Source organism: Amblyraja radiata, chromosome X (genome assembly GCF_010909765.2).
Source record: "Amblyraja radiata isolate CabotCenter1 chromosome X, sAmbRad1.1.pri, whole genome shotgun sequence".
Taxonomy (NCBI): Eukaryota; Metazoa; Chordata; class Chondrichthyes; order Rajiformes; family Rajidae; genus Amblyraja; species Amblyraja radiata.
This window is the reverse complement of record NC_045999.1, coordinates 7,370,736-7,386,816: the sequence shown is the minus strand read 5'-3', so window position 1 is coordinate 7,386,816 and position 16,081 is coordinate 7,370,736. Positions and strand designations below refer to the sequence as shown.

The 16,081-nt window shown below is 48.5% G+C and overlaps 2 protein-coding genes across 3 annotated transcripts in view; one reads left to right on the top strand and one right to left on the bottom strand.

Moving 5' to 3' along the window:
• Positions 1–1,815: 1,815 nt before the first annotated feature.
• gdpgp1 (GDP-D-glucose phosphorylase 1) lies at positions 1,816–7,170 on the bottom strand (the record flags this gene model as incomplete). Its single annotated transcript, XM_033014821.1, has 2 exons — positions 1,816–3,493; positions 7,162–7,170. Coding segments are annotated over 2 exons (1,404 nt in total), but the record flags the coding sequence as incomplete, so codon positions are not given.
• LOC116968148 (tubulin polyglutamylase TTLL13-like) overlaps positions 5,527–16,081 on the top strand; it is a 41,043-nt gene continuing 30,488 nt past the window's right edge. The window contains exons 1-8 of one of the 2 annotated variants that reach the window (XM_033014773.1): positions 5,527–5,594; positions 5,916–5,993; positions 7,948–8,244; positions 9,338–9,378; positions 10,966–11,084; positions 11,948–12,078; positions 12,958–13,114; positions 15,598–15,741. In XM_033014773.1, the coding sequence (XP_032870664.1) occupies positions 7,949–8,244; positions 9,338–9,378; positions 10,966–11,084; positions 11,948–12,078; positions 12,958–13,114; positions 15,598–15,741 (888 nt within the window). In that variant the 5' untranslated portion in view covers positions 5,527–5,594; positions 5,916–5,993; position 7,948. Of the gene's footprint in view, positions 5,595–5,915; positions 5,994–7,947; positions 8,245–9,337; positions 9,379–10,903; positions 11,085–11,947; positions 12,079–12,957; positions 13,115–15,597; positions 15,742–16,081 lie in introns of those variants that run through there. The other variant, XM_033014774.1, reaches the window with a different exon arrangement.

The window sequence follows — 16,081 nt, the reverse complement described above, 5'->3', positions numbered from 1 at the left end:
TGTTTTTTTTATCATTACTGTGTGTGTGTACTGGTTACTCTGTGAGCTTCATGGGAAGAAAAACATTCATTGCACAAGACAGTATATGGCAATAATCTACTCTGAATCTGAATGTGCAGGGAAGGTGTCGGTGGTTATGGGGAGAAGGCAGGAGAATGGGGTTAGGAGGGAGAGATAGATCGACCATAATTGAATGGCAGAGTAGACTTGATGGGCCGAATTGTCTAACTCTACTCCTATTCCTTACGGCCTCCCACAATTTCTGCTGTTGACAACCATCTTAAAAACCAAACGGAGACGAGGAAGCACTTTTTCTCACAGAGAGTGGTGAGTCTGTGGTATTCTCTGCCGCAGAGGGTGGTGGAGGCAGGTTCTCTGGATGCTTTCAAGAGAGCTACACAGGGCTCTTAAAAATAGCGGAGTCAGGGGATATGGGGAGAAGGCAGGAACGGAATACTGATTGGGGATGATCAGCCATGATCACATTGAATGGCGGTGCTGGCTCGAAGGGCCGAATGGCCTACTCCTGCACCTATTGTCTATTGTCTATTGTCAAATCAGTAATTTATTGAATTGCACAATGGTTCAGACAGATTGTTGAAAGAGTTTCATATAGTGGGTTCAGAGGAGGCTTCAAAAATTTAGAAACTCAACAATCAATGCCTATATTAATCTTTTGTCGGGTCATTGATATAAAATGTGTGTTTCTCCACAGATGCTACCTGACCCGCTCAATACCATCAGCGTTCTCCAATGTTGTGCAGATTTCCAGCATCTGCAGTGTTTCAAATCCAATCCTGGCACAGTTTATTATAAACAGTTTTCCTTTGAAGATACCATGTTCCTCAGTCGACACCAACTTCAAACGAGTGAGTGAAATGTTAATAAAAACTGCTGATGCTGAAAGTCTAAAACAAAATTAGAAAATTCTGTAAATATTCAACTGATCAAGCCACATATTTTTAGAGGTACAGCATGGAAACGGTTGGTTTAAGCCCATCAAGTCCATGCTGATCACCAATCACCCATTCACACTAGTTCTATGTTATCCCACTTTCGATTGCACTCTGGACACACTGGGACGTGGGAGGTGAGAAAAAAACTTTTCACCCAGAGAGTTGTGAATTTATGGAATTCCCTGCAACACAGGGCAGTGGAGGCCAAATCACTGGATGGATTTAAGAGAGAGTTAGATAGAGCTCTAGGGGCCAGTGGAGTCAAGGGATATGGGGAGAAGGCAGGCACAGGTTATTGATAGGGAACGATCAGCCATGATCGCAATGAATGGCGGTGCTGGCTCGAAGGGCCGAATGGCCTCCTCCTGCACCTATTTTCTATGTTTCTGTGAAACCCACGTGGTCACAGGGAGAATGTGCAAACTCCGCACAGACAACACCTGAGGTTTGAATCAAACCCGGGTGTCCGGCAGTGTGAGGCAGCAGCCACTGTGCCGCCCAGAAACAGAGAAGGGTCTTTGACATGAAATGTTGACTGCTTCACTCCCTCCCCCCCCCCCCCCACTCAAGTCTTCCTATCCAGCTGAGTTTCCAGTATTTTCTATTTTTGTTTCAAACAATCAAATGCAGAGTGAGAGTGCCATGGGGAGAGTTTCCTCCAACTCTCCTTCCCCTTTTTCCATATTGTTCAAGTGTTTCTAGTCAAGTGTTGAAAGTAGCAATCCCTCATCATCGGTTCAGGTGAAACTCTCCTTGAGTGGTTTCCAGTTATTTGACCCACACCGACCCAAGTATTTGGGCGAAGAAAGTTTGGTCTTGTGTGTCTTGAAGTAGACAGTACAGTGGTAGTTAGTTAGTTAGAATCAGAGAGTCATGCATCAGGGAAACATGTCCTTCAGCCCATCACATCCGTGCTGACCAAGGCACAGAGTCATTCCAGCATTTTGTGGATTTTTTTTGTACATCGGCATCTGCAGTTGTTTGTTTCTATGGTTTGTAGGTCTATTGGCCTCTGTAAATTGCCCCTAGTTGATGTGAATGTGGGAATAACATAGAACTAGTGTAAATTGGCGATCATTTGGCGGCTTGGACTCCATGGGCCTGTTTCCATGCTGCGTCTCTCATTGAATGAAGCCGGGCCTTCAGTGCAGCGAGAGTCCCGTTATTTCAGCGCCCAGCTGCTGGAACTCCTCGGCCGGCAGCAGATGCTCCCCGATTATCCGCAGCGCCGACTCCTCGGTCAGAGTCTCGAAGTCCGGGGCCGTTTTCACGGGCAGGAAGCCGGCCAGCTCGCAAAACGCCACGTTAAAGGCCGAGCCGTCCTTGGCGCCGAAGCAGGAGCGGCGGGGCCACAGGATGAGCCTCACCCCGTCCCGGGAGTCGGGGTCTGGGGGCTGTGGCCCCAGCGCACAGCCCCGGGTCAGGAGCAGGTTGTGGGCCACCGAGCGATCCAGCAGCAGGTGGATGATGGCGAGCAGAGTGTCTGCCACCTCCTCACAGTCCCCGCCGTCCGAGTACAGCACCAGGGCCCGGGTGTAGTGGCCGCACAGCCGGTGGACAAGGGCCCCTGCCCCGTTTACACCTAGCGGCTCGGTGGGGGCCCACTCTACCTCCAGCCGGTGCCGCAGGTAGAAGCCGTGCAGGTGCAAGTGGTTGACCGAGGCAAAGGCCCCCAGGCTGTTGAATCCCACCCGGAAGGCCGGGTCAGAGCTCAGCAAGACCAGCTCCAGGGCCCGGAGCACCGAGGCCCGCGTAAGTGTCTGCGGTAGCAGCTTCTCCGGCTCCGGCACCAGCAGAACGTGGCCCTGCTCCAGCGGGCTGTCGTTGATGATCAGCAGGGCGTCCTGCTCCGCCTCGGGCAGGGGATCGGGATCAAGTTGGGCCCGGGAATGGGCTCGGGCCTCGTGCAGCGTCCAGGGATCAGACAGAGGCCTTGCTTGGGCCTCAGGCTTGACCTGGGTTTGGGGCCGGGCCCCTGGATCAGTTCGGGCCCCGGAATGCGCTTGGTCCTGGGGCTCAGACAGGGGCCTGAGGTCGGCCACACCCCCGGGATTAGTTTGGGCCCCAACCTGGACCTGAGCCTCGGGCTGAGCTCCTGCCTGGGCCTCAGGTCGGGCCCCGGGATCGGGCTGGCCACCGACCCGGGCCTCGGTCCCCCCGCCCCGGCGCAGCGGGAAGAGGATCTCCCGGGCGGGGACGCGGCTGAAGTTGAAGCGCTGCGGGTCGAAGGGCTGCCGGAGGCCGGCGATGGTCTGCGGCGGGCGGCGCTGGCTGGCCCGCTGGGCGTTGAGCTGCGCCAGCAGGCGGCGGGGCCCCGGCAGCTCCCGGCTCGGCATCTCGGGCCCCCGCAGCGGGTATCGGAAACAGCCGGCAGCCAAGCGCCGGGCCCAGGCCGACAACAGCGCCCGGTCCAGGCGGGACCCCGACCCCGACCACCCGACGCCGCTCCGGATGAAGTCCCGCTCCGTGTACACGAAAGGCGGCTCCGGCCTCGGGCTTTCCTGCTCGTCCTGCCCGGTCCGAGCGTCGTCTGCCGGCTCCATGGGCGCCGCCATCTTGGCCACGTCACGCCCCCTCCTCCCCCCCCTGTCTTTGGAGTGTGGGAGGAACCCGGAGCATTCGGAGGTCACAGGGAGAACGTACACACCAAACATCCTATAGCGGAGCTCTGCTATAGGATCTTTCAATTCAGCTTGTTTATTTATGTATTGTATTTATTTACCTTTCTTGTACATCAGTGGAGCTGCACACTAAATCTCGTTGCACTAACGTGCAATGACAATAAAACATATATTATTATTATTATTATTATTATTATTTGGTACAAACCCTTTACAGCACATATGTTTTAACTCTGGCGCTGTAAGACAGCAACTCTATCAATTCAATTCAATTCAACTTTAGTGTCATTGCACAAATACGAGTATAGGTACAACGAAATGCAGTTTAGCGTCTGGTCATAGTGCAAGATAGTAGAAGTAAAAATACAAAATAAGCATACAATAAAAATAAAAATACTGGTTAACAATGTGTGGATTGTGGATGAATTAAACTGGTACATAGGCAAATAACTGTATACAAATGGGAGAGTCTAAAGATAGCTAGCGATGGGACTCCGAGTTCAGCAGTGTAATGGTGTTATTGAAAAAGCTGTTCCTCAGCCTGCTTGTGCGAGACCTGAGGCTCCTGTACCGCCTCCCTGATGGGAGGAGGGCAAACAGTCCATGGTTAGGGTGGGAGGGGTCCTTGATGATTTTCCCGGCCCGTCTCAGACACCGTTTTCGGTGGAGGGCATCCATGGCAGGGAGCGGGGCACCGATGATGCGCTGAGCGGTTTTCACCACCCGTTGCAGTGCCTTCCTGTCAGCTGCGGTGCAGCTGCTGTACCATACCGTGAAGCAGGTGGTCAGGATGCTTTCGATGGTACAGCGGTAGAAGTTGGACAGGATCTGGGGGGACAGGTGAGCTTTCTTAAGCCTCCTCAGAAAGTAAAGGCGCTGCTGCGATACTGCATCCTGATCATTGAACATCCCTATCTCCCTCCAAGCCATGATCCCCCTCCAGTCCTCAAAACCAGATCCAATCATTGATGAAGAGTCATCCCTCTCCACTCTGGGCCCATTCAAATGGCAAATATATATATCTCCCCTCTCCAGAACTTATCCTTTCAACTTTCCACATCAAGATTTAATCACTAGTGAACATCCACCACCAGGTCCTGAACCCTCATGTACGAAGAATTCTTCTTTCATGATTCATTTTCCACAAACAGATTTGGACATCCATTGGGTAGGAAGGAACTGCAGATACTGGTTTAAGCCGAAGATAGACACAAAATGCTGAAGTAACTCAGCGGGACAGGCAGCATCTCTGCAGAGAAGGAATGGGTGACGTTTCGGTTCGGGACCCTTCTTCCAGAACAAGGGGTCACAGTTTAAGGATAAGGGGGAAATCTTTTAGGACCGAGATGAGGAAAACATTTTTCACACAGAGAGTGGTGAATCTCTGGAATTCTCTGCCACAGAAGGTAGTTGAGGCCAGTTCATTGTCTATATTTAAGAGGGAGTTAGATGGGGCTCTTATGGCTAAAGGGAGAGAAGGCAGGTACAGGATACTGAGTTGGATGATCAGCCATGATCATATTGAATGGCGGTGCAGGCTCGAAGGTCCGAATGGCCTACTCTTGCACCTATTTTCTATGTTTTTCTATGTTTCAGACTGATGTCAGGGGAGTGCAAGGTGTGAAAATAGGACAAAGTGAATGGAGATCAAGGAAAATGTAGAATAGATCATTGTTAGCTGGGAGAAGTTAACAACAAAGCAAACAGAGATAAAATATGGAGGGAATGGACAGACAATATTTCCAATCCCAACCCATACAGACCAATTAGCCAATCACAATTAAAATGGCTCAGGGCCGTGATAGGAGGAAGCCTTGACCAATGGGAAACTGCCTCCAGCGTGACGACCAATGGCAGCAGGGTCTGTGTGACCGGGCGGCCAATCAGCGCAGCGGGTCGACATCCACCAATGGCGGGGCGGATGGTCGGGCCAATCAGGGCGAGCGTCCGGTTGCCATGGTGACGCGGCGCCGGGCGCCGGGGCTGCGGCTGCGCGGTGGGTGAGGGCGGGCGTCAGGTGAGTGGGGCGGCGGCGGCGGGGGCGGCTCGGGGTCCCGGGACCCCGGTAACGGGGGGGTGGGTGGGTGCGGCCGGGAGTCCCCTCAGCAGCCGCCGGCCGCTCCTTGGCGGCGGACAGGAGGCCCTTCGGCCCCTCAGGGCGTCGCGCCCCGGCCCCATAGCAACGCGGCCCGGGGAGCCCTAGCAACCGGCGCGTCACTGTCCCGGGTCAACCTGCAGCCTCTGGGTGCAAAGTTTACTCTCCCTGTTACCCTAGCATGCACTACAATAAAGGCGTTGCTCTGGGCTTAATACTCATTATCCCCGTGTATTTCAACAGGGAGATCGCTGCTTTTTTGGAAAATAAGTCTAGATTGGGTAGAAGAGCAAAGTATGCAGAAATATCAAGTTATTTAAGGTAATGATCATAAGATGCATTCTTAACACTGGGTCGAAGTGTGCAAATGATAAGACAATACATACATTTTTACATTTTAATCATACACGTGCTCAAAAGTAGATATGTAGCAAGGAACTGAAGAAGGGTCTCGACCCGAAACGTCACCCATTCCTTCTCTCCAGAGATGCTGCCTGACCCACTGAGTTACTCCAGAATTTTGTGTATACCAAGGAACTGCAGATGCTGGTTTACAACAAAGATAGATACAGAATGCTGGAGGAACTCAGTGGGTCAGACAGCATCTCTGGAGAAAAGGAATAGGTAATGTTTCAGATCCAGACCCTTCTTCAGACGTATTCAGACCAAAATGTCACCTATTCCTTTTCTGCAGAGATGCTGCCTGACCTGCTGGGCGACTCAAAAGTATACATATTTTTTTAGAAAATCTGAAAATATTGGGCACGCCCAGCAGGTCAGACAGCATCTGTGGACTGAGTGTAAAAACAAGGAATTGTGGTCAATTCCTGGTCAATTCGTCCCTTCCCACCCGTACCACCCCCTCTCCGGGCACTTTCCCTTGCAACCACAGGAAATGCTGCACTTCGCTTTACCTTCCCCCCTTGACTCCATTCAAGGACCCAAGCAGTCGTTCCAGGTGCGGCAGAGGTTCACCTGCACCTCCTCCAACCTCATCTATTGCATCCGCTGCTCTAGATGTTAGCTGCTCTACATCGGCGAGACTAAACGTAGGCTTGGCGATCGCTTCGCCGAACACCTCCGCTCGGTTCTCAATAACCAACCTGATCTCCCGGTGGCTCAGCACTTCAACTCCCTCTCCCATTCTGAAACCGACCTTCCTGTCCTGGGCATCCTCCATGGCCAGAGTGAGGATCACCGTAAAGTTGAGGAGCAGCACCTCATATTTCGCTTGGGCAGTTTGCACACCAGTGGTATGAACATTGACTTCTCTAATTTTAGGTTAGAGGAACATTGACTTCCCTACTTTCTCCTCCCCTTCTTAGCTCTCCCTCAGCCATCTTGCTCCTTTCTTCTTCCCGCCCCACCCTCACTTCAGTCTGAAGAAGGGTTTCGACCCGAAACGTTGCCTATTTCCTTCGCTCCATAGATGCTGCCTCACCCGCTGAGATTTTGTCCAGCATTTTTGTCTACCAGAAATGGCAATTACAAGAGCACAGGTTCAGTACACAGGCGTTAGTATTTATTTCTACTGCCCTGTAGTATACTGTACTACAAGCTGTCACTATTGTAAATGAATGAACATGTGAGATGGCCACCATTGATCGTGGTCATTCGGTGCCCTTCATTTCCGTGTTATCATTTGGACTATCAGACTAATTGGACTATTTGATGGCTTACCCGAGTGAAGAACATTTTGTATGTGGGGCCTGATGGTGAATGATGGCATGGGGTTACTAAATGAGAGCTGAAGTTACAGGGCTGACACTTCAAACTCAATGTGATCCCTACCCGGTTAGTCCATGCTGAGTAACTTGAGTCAGGGAATGCTTGCGTAAACAGGAGACACAAGAAACGATAGACGCTGGAATCTTGAGCATAACACACAGTGCTGGAGGAACTCAGCAGGTCAGGAAGCATCTGTGGAGGGGTTAACACAATGTTGTTTTGTGTTGGGACCCTTAAGTCTGCTGAAGTAGGGGGTTGTGTAGAGTGTCTACCTAGTCTCCAGAAGGGACCTTACTCAAAATGTAATCTGTTCTTTCCCTCCACAGATGCTGCCTGACTAAATATTATGGCAAAATATATTTTCTGTATTATATGACTGGTATTCTTTCTTATCCTGTCTGAAGAAAAGTCCCGACTTGAAACGTCGTCTGACTGTTCTTCCCACAGATGCTGCCTCACCTGCTGGGTTCCTCCAGCACTTAGCCTTTTGCCATTTTTTTTTTCCTGTAATTCTTTTTCTCTTATATAAAGTCACTACATCTTACAGAATGAATGCACCCAAAGGCAGGAATGATTCTGAGGGGGAATCAGCTGAGGAGGAAGCAGAGAATGAAGAAGAGAGTGAGGACTCGGAGGATGAATCTGAATCAATTCCAAACAAAGGGAATGTGGAGGCCAGAAACGTGACAAGCCGAGAGTTGCCGCCCTGTGTCAAGCCGCAGAAGGAGCTGGAGGAGCAAGACACACTTTACAAACAGCAACTCCATGCACTCAGACAGAGAGGCAAAGAGAAGACCATCATTAAAGAGGAGCCAACCAAGAAGAAAAAGAGGAGGAGGAGAAGGTATAGGCGTGTGTGATACACTCACCGTATATGTACTTTTCCCAATGTGGTTTGCAAATCATTTGCCACACTGATCCTACACATTGACAGTTCATCATCCACCTTGAATGAATAATTACATTTGTGTGTGTTCCCTCATTGACCAGTACATCATAGGGCCTTCATACACACACTGACCAGCACAACATGGGGTCTCTCTCACGCACACTGGTCAGTAAAACACTCCTCACATTTTTTTCGTTTAGTTTATCGATACAGCGCGGAAACAGGCCCTTCAGCCCACCGGGTCCGCGCCGACCAGCGATCCCCGCACATTAACACTATCCTACAACCTCTAGGGACAATTTTTACATTTACCAAGCCAATTAACCTACAAACCAGCATGTCTTTGGAGTGTGGGAGGAAACCGAAGATCTCGGTGAAAACCCATGCAGGTCACGGGGAGAATGTACAAACTCCGTACAGACAGCACCTGTAGGCGGGATCGAACCTGGGTCTCCATTGCTGCAATCGCTGTAAGGCAGCAACTCTACTGCTGTGCCACCGTGACTGCCCTTGCGCCTCTGTGCCCGCCACATGGATCACTCTATCTCAGTAGTCCTCCATCACAGCAACCACTGAAACTCGGGTGCACTACACACACTGGGCGTTGTATCCCAGGGATAATGAATCCCGGAATGATTCATGGTAGAGTCGCTGCCTCCCAGCGCCAGAGACCCGGGTTCGATCCTGTCCTCGGGTGCTGTCTGTGTGGAGTTTGCACGTTCTCCCTGTGACCGCGTGGGTTTTCGCCGGGTGCTCTGGTTTCCTCCCACATCACAAAGACACGCGGGTTTGTAGGTTAATTGACCTCTGTGAATTGCCCCATGTGCATTACGGGTGGGAAAGTGGGGATAACATAGAATTAGTGTGAACGGGTGAGCAAAGGTCAGTGTGGACTCTGTGAGCCAAAGGACCTGTTTCCATGCTGCATATATGTAAACTAAAACTAAACACTACACCAATGTGTCTACCCTGCGGCCACTCCATTGCAGTGTATCTCAGGGTCCTGTAGTTAATAGTATTGAAATCATTATTCCTTCTCATTTTGCAGGTGTATCGGAGTGAACCTAATCAACTGCAAGTATGAAAGTGGTAAGTTCTAATGTAATTACGGTATTAGTGGGTAGGGAAGACTCACTCAGGCATGATTTTTATCCTCCAGTTTTATTCACACTCCCGAGGTGGTATTTTGGGTGGAATTCCTCTGGCATCAAGCCCTTCTCTTGTGTCTAGTGTGATTAACTGTACGTGAGCTTGGATGGTGCGTGTTGCTTATGCTTTTTCAACTTTGGGCCATTTTGTGATTCCTGCTCATTGTGTGTTGCTGATGTCCAGACGCAGAGACTGTCTGGCAGAAAATTAAGGGGTTGGACAGGCTAGATGCAGGAAGATTGTTCCCGATGTTGGTGAAGTCCAGGACAAGGGGTCACAGCTTAAGGATAAGGGGGAAATCCTTTAAGACCGAGATGAGAAAAACATTTTTCACACAGAGAGTGGTGAATCTCTGGAACTCTCTGCCACAGAGGGTAGTTGAGGCCAGTTCATTGGATAAGCTTTTCCCACTGAGAGTAGGGAAGATTCAAACAAGGGGACATGACTTGCGAATTAAGGGACAGAAGTTTAGGGGTAACATGAGGGGGAACTTCTTTACTCAGAGAGTGGTGGCTGTGTGGAATGAGCTTCCAGTGAAGGTGGTGGAGGCAGGTTCATTTTTATCATTTAAAAATAAATTGGATAGTTATATGGACGGGAAAGGAATGGAGGGTTATGGTCTGAGCGCAGGTATATGGGACTAGGGGAGAATACGTGTTCGGCACGGACTAGAAGGGTCGAGATGGCCTGTTTCCGTGCTGTAATTGTTATATGGTTATATGGTTATTGGCTATATTTAAGAGGGAGTTAGATGTGGCCCTTGTGGCTAAAGGAATCAGGGGGTATGGAGAGAAGGCAGGTATGGGATACTGAGTTGGATGATCAGCCATGATCATATTGAATGGCGGTGCAGGCTCGAAGGGCCGAATGGCCTACTCCTGCACCTATTTTCTATGTATCTATGTATCAACTCTCATTAATTCCCAATTCCTTCATTGACCCGTAGATGATGATCAGATAAAGAAACATACAATAGAATTCTCCTAATAGAAACAAGGAAGTGCGGATTTCAGGTTTACAAACAAAGGCACAAAGTGCTGGAGTAACTCAGCAGGTCAGGCAGCATCTCTGGAGAAAAGGAGTAGGTGATTTTTCGGGTCGGAGTGTCTGAAGAAGTGTTTTGACCTGAAACGTCACCTATTCCTTTTCACCAAAGATGCTGCCTGACCTGCTGAGTTACTCCAGCACTTAGTATCTATCTTCAATGCAGATTTGTCCAGTTTCTAACTATCCAGGATTTGATCCGTGCTCTGTTTTGATCATTTAATCTACTTAGCAATTGTAATAATGACATACTTACAATGCAAAATTATTAAGCTAATTTATAGATAGTTTCAAGAATATTTTGTCTCCTTATCTCCTTTTCTTTATGTTTCACTCTTCTGAATATTTTATTTATCCTTTGTCTTTAATTGCACCTTGTCTTTTCCTAATCCTCTCTTTCCAACTTTGTGTCTTTTCACAGTTACCACTGCCTCCCTGTCTCTACCTTATGACGATAGTCTATGTCTCTACCCTGTGTTCTAGTCCGCCGTGCAACTCGCCGATATGGATTGAAGGAGGTTGGCGACGATGACGAGTGGATATTGTACTGGACGGACACGTCCGTGTCTCATGAAAAGGTCATGGAAATGAAGCGTTTTCAGGTCAGGGCTGAAATAATAATCTTCAGATGAGTGGGAGGCGTAGTGTCGCAGCGGTAGAGTTGCTGCTTTACAATGGCAGGGACCCGGGTTCGATCCTGGTTACGGGTGCTGTCTGTACAGAGTTTGTACGTTCTCCCTGTGACCGCGTGGATTTCCTCTGGGTGCTCCGATTTCCTCCCACTTTCCAAAGATATACAGGTTTGTTAATTGGCTTCTATAAATTCTAAATTGTCCCTACGGTAGTGCTAGTATACAGGGTGATCATTGGTCAGTGCGCATTCGGTGGGCCGAAGGGCCTGTTTCCACGCTGTATCTCTAAAGCCTAAAGTGGTGTAAACACACCACAGAACTGAAGCCTCGTGCCCCTAAGTCTGTCTCTCCACCTTCCCCTTGATCTTTGCTCAGAGAATTAAAACTGGATGATGGTCTGGGCTCAGATAGTTTAGTTTAGAGATAGAGCGCGGAAACAGGCCCTTCGGCCCAGAGTCTGCACCAACCAGCGATCCCTGCACATTAACACTACCCTACACACTCTAGGAACAATTTTACATTTACACCCAAGCCAATTAATGTACAAACCTGCATGTCTTTGGAGTGAGGGAGGAAGCCGAAGATCTCGGAGAAATCACATGCGGTCACGGGGAGAACGTACAAACTCGTACAGACAGCAACCATAGTCGGGATCGAACCCGGGTCTCCAGCGCTGTAAGGCAGCAACTCTACCGCTGCGCCACCATTAGCTCAGATCGTAGCTGATTTCTTCCCAGTCTTTCCAGCTCTGAATTTCTTTCATGTTTTCATTCCGTGTTACGTGGCGGGCACAGTCTTTGATCGTTTCCTTTCTAATGTTTTAATCTTTGCAGAAAATTAATCACTTTCCAGGAATGAGTGAGATTTGCAGGAAGGACCTATTAGCCCGGAATTTGAACAGGATGCTGAAACTCTTCCCAAAGGAATATAACATCTTCCCCCGTACATGGTGTTTACCTGCCGAGTGAGTGCTCTTAAAATTAAGTGTGGGCACAGTGCGAAAATATAACGCTCTGTGGTTGCTTCATTAAAGAAAGGGCTTGTATTTTTACCTGGAGTCTCATCACATTTCTCTGGAATCACACAGCTCCTCACAGACAACAGTGCATGGGAGGCACATTCACCTTTGTTATTTGGGTGAGTGCTCTAGAAGGCCCCACAGGCAGTGACCACTTAAACTATAGTTCATTGGTATTATTATTTGAGGAATATTGACCTCCTATTTGAGCAGTTCCAGCTCATCAATGGTCAATCTTAGCTTGGGAATTCTTGGGGACAATGTTATCTTGTTAAGGTATGGAAACAAGGAACTGCAGATGCTGGTTTACATGATAGGACGCAAAGTGCTGGAGTAACTCAGCAGGTCTGGCAGCATCTCTGAAGAACATGGATAGTGACTTTTCGAACCAGGACCCTTCTTCAGACTGTCTGAAAAAGTTCCTGTCCCGAAATGTCACCCATCCATGTCCTCCAGAGATGCTGGTACAGGCAGGTACAAGGATACTGAGTTGGATGATCAGCCATGATCATATTGAATGGCGGTGCAGGCTCGAAGGGCTGAATGGCCTACTCCTGCACCTATGTTCTATGTTTCTATGCTGCCTGATCCACTGAGTTACTCCAGCACTCTGTATCCAGTATTGTTAGGGGTGTCTGGCAACTGGGTGGAATTTGTGCAAAATTAGCTTTGTGGGATTTGGTCACTGTTTGAAAGACTATGTCTGATTGAATTGGTGCTTGTATCTTCCAGTTAGAGGATTCTTTACATTTAATTGTGACCTAATTCTCATTTATATTTTGACATTCATCTCGTGATCTCAATATTCTATTGTACTCTGCGCAGCTTTGGTGATTTTCAAGCCTACAGCAGGATGAAGAAGCCAAAGACATACATCTGTAAACCAGACTGCGGGTGTCAGGGCCGAGGGATCTTCATCACCAGAAATCTAAAGGAGATTAAACACGGGGACCGGCTGATCTGCCAACAGTACATCTCCAAGGTATTGGAACACTCATGTTCCTTCCACTTTCCTTTCCTTGAGGGTGATGGCAGCACTCTCAGTGTCTGAACCGATCACTAGTCATTCAATGTGGGCCTGGACCAAAGAGGCAAGTCCTCTCTGATAGTCAATTCCTCTCTGTTAGTCATCACATCCAAACCTAGTCATCTGTCCAACCTCACGGGCAGCCACGGTGGCGCAGTAGTGGAGTTGCTGCCTTACAGTGCTTGCAGCGCCGGAGACCCGGGTTCGACCCCGACTATGGGTGCTGTCTGTGCGGAGTTCGTAAGTTCTCTCTGTGACCGCGTGGGTTTTCTCCGAGATCTTCGGTTTCCTCCCACACTCCAAAGACGTACAGTATGTAGGTTAATTGGTTTGGTGTATGTGTAAATTGGCCTTAGCGTGTGTAGGGTAGTGTTAACGTGCGGGGATCGCTGGCTGGCACGGACTCGGTGGGCCGAAGGGCCTGTTTCCGCGCTGTATCTCTAAACTAAACTAAAACTAAGCTGAACTTTGAGCACACTCGTGCTTTCCATCAGCACTGTGCCGGACTGTGGTGCCTTTAAGGCCATGTTTAGCTAAATCTGCACTGTGGCTGCAGGGATCCATAGCAAAGATTGAGGCAAAATGTTGGAGTAACTCAGTGAGACAGGCAGCATCTCTGGAGAATAGGAATAGGTGACATTTCGGGTCGAGTCCCTTCTTCAGACAGTCAGGGAAGAGGGAAACTAGAGGTAAGCAATATGGACCCACAGCATTATGTCATCTGCCAGGGTTGATTCCAAGTCGTGACCCCTCCTGTTTTTATACTTAGTAACTTCATTTGGCGATTATGGTTTAATTACCAGAGTAGTAATCCAGAGTTCACATCCCACCGTTGCAGATGTGTGGTTTAAATTCAGCTGATAACCTCGACTTTGGAATGGGAGAATTTTAATCACTCTTAATAAAGATGACCATGAAAGCTATCGCCATTAAAACCCCATGTTGTTCATTAATGTCCTTCAGAGGAGATATCCTGCCCTCTTTTTCCTGGCTGCCCCGTGTGTGACTCCAGGCACATCCTTGGTTCTTGGTTTCTTGGTCCTCCAAAATATTCCAAATGGAATTTAAACTGGAGGTGGTGAAGGGAGGGCTTAAGCCAGAAAGGGTTATTGGAAAGAAAGAGCTACTTTAAATTTAGTTGCATCCGGTTGGGTAACTATAGTTGGGTGGAGATTATTCCATGCTTTAATTGTGCGGGGGAAGAACGAATTGCTGTACACATCTGTCTTTGTAGCTGGGATCACAAATTGGATCGAATGCCCTCGTCTGCTCCTAATTGGTTTGGGTTTGGTGTAGGTCTTGTAGTCTATGTCGAGCTGACCATTTAACATTTTGTAAAAACAGGTCAAACGGTGAGCTTCACGTCTATCTTGGAGAGGGTTCCACCCCAGAGAATTCAGAAGTTTGGTGACACTCACTTCTCCCTCATAGGTGTTAGTAACAAATCGAGCTGCCTGTCTTTGGACACGTTCGATGGAAGAAATCCCATATATTGACTCTAAATGCTCTTTGAAGCACTGTTGCAAGCTACTCAGTTGCACCATTACCATTATGTTCAATTAGAGAGGCATTGACCAAGGCTAAGTTTCGAGTGTCTAAACTGGGGGAGTTGTCATCTACACTGGTGAAGCAACAGTCTGACATTTTGCCCTTAACTCCCTGGTCTATGATTTAAGTTTGAGAGTTCTCAAGTTTCCTCTATCAGTGCTTAGTCGCTGGGTTATCTAATTAACACAACGGCGATGAAAGGCCACCTCTACTGAACCTTTCTACAGTTGGAAGCCAGGAAGTATGATTAAGGTAGGGAGTGGATGAGAAAGTGGGATAACATAGATTCAGATTCAAACTTTATTCAGATTCAGATTCAGATTCAAACTTTATTGTCATTGTGCAGTGTACAGTACAGAGACAACAAAATGCAGTTAGCATCTCCCTGGAAAAGCGAACATAGAATACGAGCAATAAATATATATACGTAAATACAGTCGTCGTAGTGCAATTTTTTCTGGGGGAAGGAGTGTCCGGGGAGGGGGGGGGGGTGACTGGCAATCACCAAGGTACGGAGTTAAGTAATGTAACAGCCGCAGGGAAGAAGCTGTTCTTGGACCTGCTGGTCCGGCAACGGAGAGACCTGTGGCGCCTCCCGGATGGTAGGAGGATAAACAGACTGTGGCTGGGGTGAGAGCAGTCCTTGACGATGCTGCGCGCCCTTTGCAGACATCGCTTGCTTTGGACAGACTCAATGGAGGGGAGTGAGGAACCGGTGATGCGTTGGGCAAACTAGTGTGAATGGGAGATCGATGGTCAGCATGGACTCGGTGGGTCGAAGGGCATGCTATATCTCTAAACTGAGCAAGTTATTTGCTGTGAAGGTGATTGATATTTTGATACACTCCATTAGAACCTGTTTGACAAAGTAATCATTGTTCCTTTCACAGCCTTTCCTCATAGATGGTTTCAAATTTGATCTCCGTGTCTACGTCTTGGTGACATCCTGCGATCCCTTTCGGATTTATATTTATAATGAAGGCCTGGCAAGGTTTGCAACAAGCAAGTACAATGAGCCCTCCAACAGCAACTTGGTAACTTTTGATTTCTACTTGTACAATATTGTATTACATCAAAACTTAAGTTCTTTAAAATACTTGTTTATGATGACTACGCCTTTTGTTACAGTAAACTGTCATTGCAGAGGGAATGAAAAGATCCTTAATCTTCTCAGGCCTTCCATTTTATAGCCAATGGAATACTTATCATTGCTTTTAAGTAGAATATGTGGTAGGCAAAAAACATTGTTGCCTCCCACAAATACCAACACGAAAACCATCAGGCAATCTCTTAGGATAGAAACAAGGAACTGCAGATGCTGGTTTATTAAAGACAACAGAGTGCCGGAGTAGTTCAGCGGGTCAGGCAGCATGC